The sequence below is a fragment of the Solea solea genome, chromosome 2, assembly GCF_958295425.1.
Source record: "Solea solea chromosome 2, fSolSol10.1, whole genome shotgun sequence".
Classification (NCBI taxonomy): Eukaryota; Metazoa; Chordata; class Actinopteri; order Pleuronectiformes; family Soleidae; genus Solea; species Solea solea.
The window spans coordinates 34314457-34327922 of NC_081135.1; the positions used below are offsets into that span (position 1 = coordinate 34314457).

Sequence of the window (13466 nt, forward strand, 5' to 3'; positions counted from 1 at the left end):
AAATGTAGTGTAGTAGCATCGAAGTGGCACTCAGCCACAGATAAAAATCAAAGCCGTCCTATAGGGTGAGATTAGCCGGTGGAAATCTGTGAAGCAGCACAGTATAGAAAAGGAAGGAGGAGGTGATATGATAAAAAAAATGACTGTCATTTAACTAAAGAGAGAGACGGGCGAAAATTACAAATCCCACTGAGTGTTTTGTTCCCGTTTAGTATCGCTGCCTTTTTCCTGACAGACAGGAGACGCATCTCTCCACTACGTGACACAAAAGGAGAAGGGGAGAAAAGGGAAAGATGTAGGAGTCACGGTGTAGAAGGGGAGGAAAATGGGCAGCTATAGAGAGGGGGAGAGAAGAGATGGGAGGGAGGAGGAGAACAAGAGAAAGCAGCAAGAAAGAGGGAGAGGGGGAGAGAACAGAGGGCTTTGGAATATTTATAGACGGCTGGAGACTGATGTAAAGAAATAAGCTTCCTCTATTTCTGTGCCCGTGACACACGGTCACATCTCGGATGATACGCTGTCAGGCTCAGTCACATCAAAGGGATCCTGGTGCTGCTTCTGCTGCACAGAAAGCTGCTGCAGCGGCGGCTGCATGCAGTTAAGATGCACATCTTCATCTCAAGCAGATCACACACACACACACACACACACACACACACACACACATCTCTGTTAAAGGCCCCAGTGGCAAAGTGACTCTTTCTCTGATGTTCATTCAGGGATGTGCAGGCTGGAGGAAACACTTAATCAAGGAAATGACGGCCTTGTGACAGTCATAAGAGCCGTAAGACTCATGAGTGACGTGCTTATGTAGGAGGGGATTTTTGTGTTTTATTAGAAAATATGAATTTCACTGGATTTATTTTTAGGTCATGTTTTTTTCCTTTCTGGGATGTGAGGTCTGTCTGTGTGTCTGCTGTCAAAATGGAAATGGTTCCAGTGATAGGCTTGCAAAGGGAAAAAAATTAATGGAGTCCAAATTGATTTTTATTTCATATATATATATGCAAGAGTGATCAGGATTGCAAATTTCAAAATGTGCATGTGTGTGTGTTTGTAGAGACAAGACCATGATACCTCTGGGCTTATGCTGTGACCTAGATTGGGCCTTGATGCTCCCGAGTCTGGCAGGCTGAGCGTGTGTGTGTGTGTGTGTGTTCCTCGCATAAACACTGACCTTGTCAGGACCAGTTGTCCTCATGGAGACCAAAACCTGGTCCTAATGTGGCAGAACCTCAGGGTTAGGCATTAACTGGTTGTGGTTATGGCTAGGAATAACACTCATTCAAATGAATGGAAGTCAATGCAGTGTCCTGAGAAGAATAGTTCTGTATGTATGTGTATGTGTGTCCTCACATCTTTAAAGGGCTTTATTTTTTTGGGGGGGTAAGACCTGGTTTTAGGGTGAGAGTTAGAAATAGGTTTAGTTTAGGATTAGGGTAAAGGTTAGGCACTTGGTTAAGGTTAGGGTAAGTGTACTAGGGGAATGCATTATGTCTATGAGGGTCCTCACTCTGAATGAAGCACAAACATGTGTGTGTGTGTGCATGTGTGTGTACACGCGCACCAGCCATGCATGGAGTAAATGTGTATGCATGTGTGTGTTCAGATACAAAAGAGAGACGAAGACAGCAGCAGAGAGAAAAGACGTGTGCACGAGTGTGACTGTGAAAGCGAGCGAGTGGTGTATGTATGCATGAAATGCAGTCGCACTGAAGCTTGTGTGACTAAGAGCCTCAGCTGGACGACACACACACACACACAACGTCAATGTTCACACTGTAAAAGAACTTCATCCATCCATAGAAGCGTGCATACACACACACAAGAAAATGACACCGCTTCTGCCTCCAAGGGAACAATCTTATGTAACGTCAAACGCAGAAAATTACAAATAAATGACACAACAATAATGAAATAAAAGTGAATTCAGACACTCGTGTGAAAGCAAACCACAAGGATTATTAATGTATAGAAGAACATGAGCCGTGTTTGAGAAGCATTTAACACAGTTATACGGTTATATTGTTGGTCTCGCTGCAGTTTGTCTGTGATTTTCATGAAACTTGTCAGTAAGGTTGGGGTTTGAGTCAAAATGACAGATTACTACTTCAGCATCAGCAGAAACGTCCTATACGTCAAAGAAACACACACAGCAAAAACAGCGCTTGAGAAAAAGAGTCGGAACAATGTCTGTGTGTTTCAGAGAGGGAGAGATTACCCCGCGTCATTTGTCACATATGGTGTGTGTGTGTGTCTGAGCGGCTCTGTCCTGCACTTAAGTCCATACAGAAAATCAATGATTTCACATCACAGCACACAGGAGTTGTTGATCCACTGCTTCCTCCGTCAGTAAATTCAAGTAATTTAATCTCTTGTGACTTCAGATTTTTTTAAACTGAACTATCCTGAACTATACTGCAGCTTTAATTCCTTTGTTCATTCTTGAATTTAAGTTTTTCATTAGGAAAACAATGTGAACAGGGTTAAAAAAATGTGGTGTGGATCCAGGTGAACATTTTATGTCAAGGTTTTCCACCCGAGCTTCATGATATTAGTGTGATAAACATGCTTTAAACTCTTTAAATGTTCCTAAACAGGTTGGTAACAAGAAAAAAAACACTGGAAAGTTGCAGGCTCCCCCTTGTGGCACTTGAAATTAAACTCACTCTGACGTTGCTGGACAGTATTGTCGAGTCACTCACAGGAAATACTAATGATTCTCATTCATTCACAATTATCCCAGTAAAGGAAGTCCAAGATTGGTCAAGCAAGTGAGTGCTTTTATCATGATTCATAATAATAAATTTTTTTTAAAAAAACACACATATTGTTCCAATGCAATACAAGATAGTCTATGGTGTTCATCATCAGACATAAAAATGTATGTATGGCTGCAGAAAACTTGTAAAAGTGTTGAGCAGGAAGGCGCTGGCCGTCGGTCAGAGAGCACTTAAGTGTTGGCAAAGGAGTTTGCTCTCAGAGCACTTTATGCTTGACAACAAAATCACTCATTTTCCCCTAGATACATTAAATTAAATTAAATTAAATTAAATTAAATTAAATTAAATAAAACATATTCTCACAACGATAAATGCATCATACTGACCTTATGTAAGAAATGAGGGGAATCTTTTCGCCCCAGTTGATCCCTGACCCGTCCTCTGGCCAAAGATTTGACTGTGTGACGTTAAACGGTTAATCCTGGGCATCGTGTGCTCACACTGTGTGCAAAAAAAAATTGGAATTATGGCAAACTGACATGAAAATGATAGATTTACAAAGTTACAAAGTATACAAAGTATAGGTCGACCAACATGTGGCAGAAACGGTAAACGTAAACGTAAAACAAAAAATACAAAATAAACATAGAAATGTATATAATACAGTATCTTGACCAGGACTTCAAGGAGGAAGAGATCACGTATCTCAATGGGACCATCCTTAAAAGTTAATAAAATAAGAAAGAAGTGGCACAATAGAAAAAGTTGTTTGGTTCTATGAACCTGAATTGAATGCCAAGGAGAAGAGGTGTGTGTTTACATCACCTCTGGTTTTGCACCTTGTCCCAGGAACATCCAGGATGAAGCTGACTGGAGGATCTTGTTACTCTGGCAGGAGTCTGGAAATGTATCAAGTCACATAAATAAGTTGGGGGCCGGACCATTTTAAAACCTTAAAAACAAGCAATAAAATCTTAAAATGAATCTGGACAAAATGCCAGCTGCATTTTTGAACTACCTGCAGACGACGAAGAGAAGACTGTTCTATTATACCCACATAATATAGAGAATCACAGTAGTCCAGTCTTGATGTAATAAAAACATGAGAAATGCTCTCAACATCTGTGTGGGGGAGGAAGAGTTTTACCTTTGCCAAGAGACGTAGCTGGAAAAAAAACAACAGATTCTGGAACAATCTGTCCATTATGTGTGATAAAAACAGCTGCTTTACACCCAGTGTCCTTACCAATACGCCTCCACTCTGATGGGAAACTTCACAAGGTGAAGGAGACTCTATGAGGAGTTAGGAAAGGAGAACCAAGGAGTCAAGGAAATCACTTTCCTTATTTTTAACCACTTCTAACCACACAGTATCAACGTCAACCGTGTGTAAACCTACAGTTAAAGTCAGGTTTTCTGTTTCCTCCTGAGAAACAATGCTGTCGTTTAGAGGGAACAGTCTCCAGCCATTACTCACAGGAATAACAAAGAAAAAAAGGAATGTTTTTAAATGACTTAAACGTTGAAACAATATTAATATCATGAAAGGAATAAAATCACAGGCAAAGACAATATCAATAAAGAACTGAACATTAAAATTGAGCAGTGACTGATTTCCATGTGTATGTAGTAATCGTACAAATCATAACATAACATAAATGTGTAGTCGGGAAGAAACCAAATCAACAACAAGAATATATCAAGTAAAAAGAAAAAGTAGTGAGTTTAAAAGAAGGACAGATGTGCCAGTGGTAAAAAAAAGAAAGAAAAAGCTGACTCAAGACTATATTCTTTTATTTGAAGTTTCACAGGACGTGTTCACATACGGATCCTGCGCTGCTCTTTCCAAAACTCTGCAACACCTTCAGACAGCGCTAACTCCGCTAAGCCCCTGCACTCTTGGGGAGTAAACCCCACCAAGGCCGTACCTTTAATACCAACCCCCTGCTTGCGTGCCAGCTCTGCGACCCTCCGCGTGATGAGGGAAGCTGGAGCGTGGCAGTACTGCCGTCCTTCGATACTGAAAGACGGCCAGGGTTCGTCTGCAGTCACATGACCTGACGGGCCGCCTTTCACGCTTTCCACGTTACAGGCAATTTCCACGTCGCCCTCATGTGGGAAAGCCATGGCCTGCACCCCAGGGAGGCCCCCGGGGGTGGACTCTCTGATGGCCGCGGCGATCCTGCGTCCCACGACGACGTCCTGGGTGTCGATAGTGACGTTGCAGTTCATGACGTACGCACCGGCTCCAACACCTGCACATTAATAAGCAGAGCAGCACATTTAGAAACTGGGAGAGTTTTATTGTTTTCATGTTCTCTTGTGGGGTTTTTCTACATGACACATGAAGGCAACGGAACTGGTTGATGTCACACACTATCACATGTTCCTGGGTTGCAAATTCAAAGGAGGTAGAGATAGAAATAGAAACGCTTCAACCGCCTCCCACCCACCAGGTGTCACGTCTGTGAACTAATTCACCCTCAGAACACAGTGCATTTAGGCAGCTTTATTCCATGACTATGTTAAAATGTATAAACAGAGTGTCTAATATCTTTTTTTCAGTACAACCTATAGGCAAACAGTACTAAAAAATATTTTAATCGGATTTAATTTGTGAAATTTGGAAATACGTCACAGTTTAACGTTCACTTGGTTCGTATTTATGAATTTATGAATCTATTTTGTGAGTTCTGTACAATTATCACTACCTTTCCTGAATATGCAATATAAAATGAATCTATCTATCTATCTATCCATCCATCCATCTATCTATCTATCGCTAGTTAGCTAGCTAGCTAGCTAGCTAGCTAGGGACTTTAGCCTGAACGAGTAAAGAGTTTACAAAGCAGCATAAACTTCAGTTTCCAATAAAAAAAAAAGAGTTACAGCTTTCATTTAACATGTACCATACATGTATATTAATGTATGAACTTGTCCTTTAAGAGTATTTGTCTGTTATTTCTTCTTTTAGACCAGTTTGTTTACAGGTCAAAACAGGAGAGAAGTGGCCTGTGGTTAAAAACACACAAAGATAACGTCGACAGTGTTGTATAATCCTGCTTCAGAGACACGTTCACCTGCCCTCCAGGCTCACACGTTCACCTACATCAGCTCTGGCCCACCTGTGACACCAAACCTCTTCTGTGGCTGTGGCCCGATGTCGGGCTGGATCCGCAGGTCCGGCATCTTCTTGAACCAGCCCATCTCCTTCCTCCTCTGCGCCAGCCCCCGGCGAAGAGGGGAGTCCGCCCAGCCAAACAGGAAGACCGTGGTGCCCTGGACCCTCGTTGTGAGTCCCCGAGCCACAGCTGAGACACACAGACACGTTAGTTAATCCAACAACCACGGAGTCACATGACGGGAGCCAGAGGAGCTCGACAGACTAAACACACCTGAGGGAATTTAACTCACACACACACACAGGTCACCTATTATATAAATGCACACACACATACATACAGTACATACACAGACTTTTAATGAGCTTGCCAATTATAATCCTGTGATCCCACCAGCACACAGATTAGCAGCTGCGTGAACACTTCAGACATGCAGGCCTCATGCTGAGCTTGTGCTCGTTATGAGGGAAAAACACGTGGCTGCGAAGTTCACCGCCAAGCCGTGAAACCACTCGAGGAAACAACGTGGTCAGCAACTGGATAGTATCATATCATCATATCATATCTGGGAGTGTTCTGACTCATGTGGCATTATACGCAAGGACTGAAAACAATAATCCATTAATCGAGTAATCGTCTGGTCCATAAAATGTCAGAAAATGCTGATCAGTGTTTGTTAAATCTCTAAATGATGATGATGATGATGTTGTCGAATGTCTCGTTTTGTCCACAAACCAAAATGATTCAGTTTTTAATGATTTCTTTGTTTTATGGAGCAAAGAAACCAGAACATATTCACATTCATACAAGCTAAAACAATCAGAAGTCTTGTTTTAATCATTAAAAAAAAGCTTCAAACCGATTAATCGATAATCAAAATAGTTTAATTAATAGATTAATTTAGTAATCAATTAATAATCAATGAATGGAGTAATTGTTTCAGCTCTAATGACGTCAAAATGTTCTCAATCTCTTGCATTTCTTATTCATCGATGTCAAATTCAGCACTGACTGCATACAAGAGTGTGCAAAATGGGACAGTTATGTGATTAACAAACACACAGACATTTCCTGCATTTATGGACAGATATGTTGCTTGTTGTACTTTGACCTGCCAACAGAAATTATTATTTCGAAGTAGAATTGCCACCTGCACGCACCTCATAAAAGCAATTTATCCAATATTACTGGATTTCAGAGGTTGCTATGCCCTTGAATCTGCTTTTAGATTTTGTCATGACTCACCTCGTTCCCCGGGGGAATATACTGAGTTACATCCAATCAAACTGTACGAGTTCTTTCATGTCTCAACACAAACCAATACACCGCTGAGATGCATCAACCCCATCATGAGCCTGCATAGAAAATAAAATAAAATCATACAGCGCTTGATTGGATGCAAACGTATTACACTCCCCCGTGTACAAGATGAGTCACATCACAAATCTCTGAATGTCGTCAGGTCAACGTGGGCATGTTTTAAGCAACATGTATGTGATTATAGCACTAAAATGGGCGGCTGTAACGACTATAAATCCTAAATGAAAACAATTTATTAAAGAAAATGATCACTGACAAACTATAACAGGAAAAAACTAAGATCTATAATGTATATTAATAGTGTAAAGTGGTGGTCAACAGAAAATGACAGAGCCAAACTCACGCTCTATTGTCTAAAAACTACCTTGTGCACATGAACAGGTGAGTTTATCAATGAAGCCACACCCCTGTGCCCTACACCGGAAGTGACATCTTCAAAAAAATCAGAAATATATATTAAACTAAGGTTTTAGCTCCTGCAGATGAAATTTAGCAATGGACTATTTTAAAAAATATCCTTACCTTCTACAGCTTTAACAATAAAGGTAAAGTATTCAAAACTTTACATACATACACTCACGTTGTCTCACCTTGTGCCTGTTCAGCACAGTCCTGCACTCGCACCTCCTCCCCCAGTGGATAGATGGGTATGAGGTCGACGGCACCCATGCACGGGTGAACCCCCTTGTGAGCGCACATGTCGATCAGCCCGCAGGCTTTCTCGCATGCAGACAGGACCGCCTCGCCTGGAACATATCCAAACAATTATATTGTGTCTTTAAAGTAAGTAGAACCATAAGCGCTATATTTTAAAAAGAGCAAAAGTCTGAAGTTGAGGCTCATTACATAGACTTCCATTGAAACTGAGTTATTTTTGCAACCAACTCCTCTTTCTGTCATACTTCATCTAAGCATTTCATAGATGAAGATAAAGTCTTCACTTTTTGATTGATTGATTCTAAAATGTTTTTTTATATATTTTTAATTACCAACAAAAGCTGATTTGTTTTCCTCCCAGGATTAGAATTGAAATGTCACAGCAGTTCTACAACCAACAGATGACACTCTTTGTCCCTCAGAAATGCAAAATAATGGATTACTTTATATACTAACATGAAAAAAAAAAAAATAAATACTTACTGATGGAATCTATGCTGGACACAATGGTGATAACAGAGCGATTGTAGTCATGATCATTGAAGATGTTCAGCACTGTGGTCGCCTCTCGTTGAACACCTGATGTGTAATTGATGCAAAAAGTTAAAGCTGGAAAAAGATGATGGCCTTCAAAGCTACAAGTTCTTATCTCCAAGTGGACTGGACTCTCACAATCAAAGGAATAAGGAGATTATTAATCTTTACCAATCCTATTAAAAATCTGAATAGGTGATCTGGGGAAGAGTTGGCAGAAAATATCCAGGAATGTATTTGTAAAATAACTAAATTTGATCATTTTGTGGATTTTTTTCAGTGCTAAGATGTATTAAGCGTGTTTTTAGACTTGTATACATGAATAGAAATAAGAGAAATCCATTTAAATCCATATTTAAAATAATGTCTTTTGTAGTTATAGCCAAAGATTTTTGTTGATTGTTCCGTTACTTGAAAACAATTAGTAACACCATGAAGTTGACATTCATGTCTCATTTGAATGAGATTTCTCAATTACTAATTGTTTCACAGTTTACTCATTACATGTCCGGACACACATGAACATGAACAATAATATTTACACTTACCTTCAGTGTTGTACAAAGCTGCTTTGGCCACAGTCTCCACCACGTCTTTCCTGCGAGCCTCGGAAATGTTGAGGAGACAGGCCACGAGTCGTCTGCCCAGAGAACTGGAACTGGAGGCCATGTTACTGTAACCATGACGACACGGAGTGAAGTGCAATGATATTTAAGATGAAACAAAGGTTAAAAGGAACACTATGTGACCCTTTTTCTTTCTTTTTTACCTTAAAATGATGTTGATGAAGCCTCTTTCATTCCTGCTCAATATCTGAACATCTGTCCTTGCTCTATGTCATTTATTGATGTACTAACTAAATGATAGTCATAAACTCAATCTGTTACAGAGTCATACTGAAATTAGGTCAGTTAAATTTGACCTTAAGTTGACCCCTGTGGTGCTTTTTTAGTTGCATAGATGTGAAATCAGAAGTTGCACGTGCCAATACAGGCTCCTCAGATTAATTATGTCAAAGTTATTGTTCCCCTTTCATATCGTCAAAATAATCGCAATTAAATGTTTATGTAAAATCTGCCCTAATTTCAAGGCTGAATTGTACAATGTGTCGCTATAATGTTTTTGGTGTTTTGGTGTATTGCGCCACCTACTAGCACTCACTCAATACTATAGCACTTTTCAACACTCGAGTTCCTGACAGTTACTCAAATACAGCTGCTGCAGTTATAAAGCAATGTCAAACCCAAAAAATCAAAAACAAGTGCCTTGTTGTGTAGATTTGTTAAAATATAGACAATACTTAGAAAAATACTTTCATTCATATATAAAACAATCTTATCCTACAGTCAAATTCAATAATTCTGCTCAAATGTCAAAATTCAAACATCAGCTAGCAACATGTTTTACCTTTCCAGTGGCTCAGTGCAGGTAGATACCCCCCAATCAAGTCTCTAGAAACGCCCCTGCATCTCAGCACATGAAGTGAGACTTTGAGTTCTTACGTCTTTAACTAGAATTCTGTTGTTTAATAAAGTTGTCTTGTATTGCTGACACCATAGCTTTGTGAGTCTCTGTGCTGCTGCACAAACAAGTTCAAAGTCCAGTGTTGCGTGAACCAACTCACTACATAAATAAGAAACATTTGTTTATTAACTTTAGCCTCAGTTCTGTATCAGTGAGTGTTCACACGTACACGCCGTGCAGGACCTTTCCTTTCCTTTCGCTGGCGCTGGACCACGCTATTCACAGACGCTTCCGCGTACACACCTTAGCTCAGCCGCTGTCACTTCAGGCTCGTTCAGTTCTGGAAGGAACGCGACAAACAGGTTTTTCACTTAGCTCATGTAGCCAAAGAGCAAACATTTACCAGCGAGATCGCTACCTCCTGTTTCCAACACAACCTACAAGAAAACAGTGCCTTTTGTGCGTGTTTGATAATTTTTTTCACGGCTTGTTTTTTTATGTAGGCCTTTCATATTTTGTGTCATTATACCTCAGTTGTTTGATAACTGGCCGGTCTGTGTGGTTAACCCGTTAACAAACTAGTCAAAGACGGAAGTGCGCAGGGGTTCACCATCTCCACATTCAGGCATCTTTGGACGCTAATGCTGTCTCGTGTTTTTGACAAACAGCGCCTCTCCGTGGACAAAATAGGACACCGACTGTCAAATTTAAGATAAACAGGATATAATTTACGATTGACAGATTAAAAACTCGAAGCAAATGCTGTCCATTCCGGTTAGAGCAGCGAAACAAGGATTCTGCGGCGAATTTTCGTGCTAACTGCCGCTAACGTGTTTCTGTGTTGCTAGCAAACACTGCTACCATTAGTTGACTCGTTAGCTGACATGGAGTGAGAGTGCGCTGCGAAAGAAAACGCCACATATTTTGTCTTATTTTAGAGTTCATGCTGTGCCTGCGCGCCCGGTTTGCTCTAATAACGGCCGTCCAAGCAATGAGCTCTGTGACAGTGACCACATCCTCCTCCAGGTGTCCGGGGCTGCATGCAGCAGTCGGCCCTGACGAATGCACCAGAAGCCCGCTGCTTCAGCGGCTGCTGGCGCTGCCTGGCTCCGTCCAGAGCCGAGTGAACGACCTGCTGCTGCTGCGGCCTGAACCCGAGAGCTGTCCAGAGGCGAAGGAGAGGAGCATCAACAGGCATGTTGTGTTTTTCCACGGGGATATTCAGGTGAGTGGGACGAGTCACGACAGTGGTGAAGTGTAGGGATGGCTCAACGTCAGGTTTTTTTCATGTCCATACTGATATTAGTCTTTTTTTTAAATGTGTATTCATCTTACAAAATGACACAAAGCTGTTTGTCTTTTATCTACACAAGTGTCCACATAGCTCACATGACCATTGTAGTGACTCGTGAGACAGACACTTGTCACATTTTTGTCACATGACACTAGTGGGGAGCATCTCTCCTTGTTGTCTGTGATTATTAAAGCTTTTATGTGAGATTTTGTTTTTATCCTACCAGATGTTATGATATCTGATCCAGTGATTTGCCTTTGATCTCTCTGGTCTCTTCTTCCTCAGCAGCTCTTCGGCGTAACCTATAGGTTCAAACATATGAACTCACTCCAGAAATGTCCTCCTCATCATCCTCTTCCTCAGAAACGTCACTGTCAGCTTCTGATGGTGGAGTAAAGTAGAGCTGCAACTAACGATTATTTAAATAATCAATTAATCTGTCGATTATTTTCTCGATTAATCGATTAATCGTTTGGTGTTCAGAATATCAGAAAACCTTAAAAAATGTGGATCGGTGTTCATCAAACCTGGAAATGATGACGTTCTCAAATGTCTTGTTTTGTCCACAAACCAAAATGATTCACTTTTGATGATTTCTTTGTTATCCAGAGCAAAGAAATGAGGAAAATATTCACATTTAAGAAGCTTAAACAATCGGAAATCTTGTTTTAATCATGAAAAAAGCTTAAAATCGATTATTCGATTATCAAAATAGTTGTCGATTCATTTAGTAATCGATTAATAATCGATTAATCGTTTCAGCTCTAGAGTGTAGTCCTCCACAACAGAGAGATGTTTATGTCACCATGCTGTGTTGTAGCCCTCTTGGTTAATCCAAGCACAAAGCCATATCAACTTGCTTTAACTGGAAATGCACTATATGGGCTCTTTGGTTCATGTCATGAGAAGTGATCTTTTTGCCGTCTGTGTAGAACTTCCAGGAGGAGATGGCTCTGCAGCCGGATGGAGCTCAGTGGATGTCTTGGAGTCTGGAGCAGGTGGCCTTCATCCTGGGCCGACGTTTCCCCGACAGATACATCTGGGTGGTCAAAGCTTCACACATGTATCTGCACAAGTTCTGCTGCTACCGCAACTTTGTGGAGAGCAACATGTTCGGGGCGCCAGAGTACTCGTCTGACTATGGAGCATTTGTCCACCTCAGGTGTTTGACCGTCTTCTTCTGTGCACGTTGTCAGTGTAGTCGGTTGTTTTGTTGTTTTGCTGAAGTTGATTTCTGTTTGCAGGGCGCTGCTCAGCCACGGCATGACGCGTGCCAATCTACCCAACAACCTCCAGCCACAAGGAGGTGCCGACGGCATCCCCTCAGGGTTTTCACTGATTCTGGTGGGCTTCAGCAAAGGCTGCGTCGTGCTGAACCAGATGGTGCACGAGCTGCGCAGAGCCAGAGCCGACCCACACATGTCCCCTTTCATCAAGTGCATCTCGGCCATGTACTGGCTGGACGGCGGACACCCGGGGGGCAGCGAGACCTGGGTGACGGACAAGCAGGCGCTGAAGGAGCTCGCCGCCAGCGGAGTGTCAGTCCACGCCCACGTGACTCCTTACGAGGTGTGCGACCCGATGCGGGCCTGGGTGGGTCGCGAGCACGGACACTTCATCACGACCCTGGAGGAGTTTGGGGCGTGTCCAAGCAAGAAGCTGCACTTTGAGGATGAGCCGCCCTCCATCGAGAACCACTTCAGGGTCATCCAGGAGTTTTGAAGATGTGATCTCATGGATACACACAAACGCACATACACACACACACACACATACTGAGCTGAATGTTTGAACATCGCTGAGCGCTTTTTACATTCTTAGAACACAGACTGTGTTTTATTGGCTGATTTACCTCAATCTTCTGGCATTAGAGCATGTGTGCTGTACTTTATTTCCATTTGACGGCTCAATGCACTTAATCTGAGGTGGAGTGATCAGGTCGTCTTCCTCCTTCTTGTCTGTGGCCCGAGTAAGAATGTGCAAGGGTTATATCATATCTCGGAACATTTTAAAAGAGATGGTTCAGGTTTTTTAAAGTGTGGTTGTATGTGATATTCAGAGGCACAGTCTGAGGAGATTTTAGCCACTTAACATAAGACTAAATCTAAGACATCTTTAGTCTACAGTATCTTAAGGATATGTTTACTGATTAATCTCACTACTGGACAGTTGTTTTCAGCTTAAAGATTGAAGTTTCTGTTGCTGCGCCAAAGTCCATAAAGAAAATCGTCATTTTAAGCTCACTGGGAGCTTGGTCTTCTGCTCGTCATTTTGCTAAATTAGTGTCACTTTAGTAAATCAGAACGAAGGCTTTCACATAGTGAAGTCACAGCGTAACACATTTGAACTGAC

At 41.5% G+C, this 13466-nt stretch overlaps 2 protein-coding genes across 6 annotated transcripts; one reads left to right on the forward strand and one right to left on the reverse strand.

The window, feature by feature from the left end:
- Positions 1 to 4500: 4500 nt before the first annotated feature.
- On the reverse strand, positions 4501 to 10160 carry ftcdnl1 (formiminotransferase cyclodeaminase N-terminal like 1). 5 transcript variants are annotated; one of them, XM_058612445.1, is made up of 6 exons: positions 10050 to 10160; positions 8905 to 9029; positions 8306 to 8401; positions 7756 to 7911; positions 5849 to 6034; positions 4501 to 4978 (listed from the first exon to the last, which is right to left on the reverse strand). In XM_058612445.1, the coding sequence occupies exons 2-6, from the start codon at positions 9023 to 9025 to the stop codon at positions 4542 to 4544; spliced, it is 996 nt and encodes a 331-aa protein (XP_058468428.1). In that variant the 5' UTR covers positions 9026 to 9029; positions 10050 to 10160; the 3' UTR covers positions 4501 to 4541. The 5 variants fall into 5 exon arrangements, with proteins under 5 accessions (XP_058468428.1, XP_058468429.1, XP_058468430.1 ...); XM_058612446.1 differs by having other exon boundaries at positions 10124 to 10153; XM_058612447.1 differs by lacking the exon at positions 10050 to 10160 and adding an exon at positions 9764 to 10030.
- Positions 10161 to 10763: 603 nt separating this feature from the next.
- On the forward strand, positions 10764 to 13357 carry c2h2orf69 (chromosome 2 C2orf69 homolog). The gene is made up of 3 exons (XM_058612450.1): positions 10764 to 11045; positions 12047 to 12276; positions 12359 to 13357. Exons 1-3 carry the CDS (start codon positions 10764 to 10766, stop codon positions 12834 to 12836), a joined length of 990 nt encoding a protein of 329 aa, XP_058468433.1. The 3' UTR covers positions 12837 to 13357.
- The last annotated feature ends 109 nt before the right edge of the window (positions 13358 to 13466 follow it).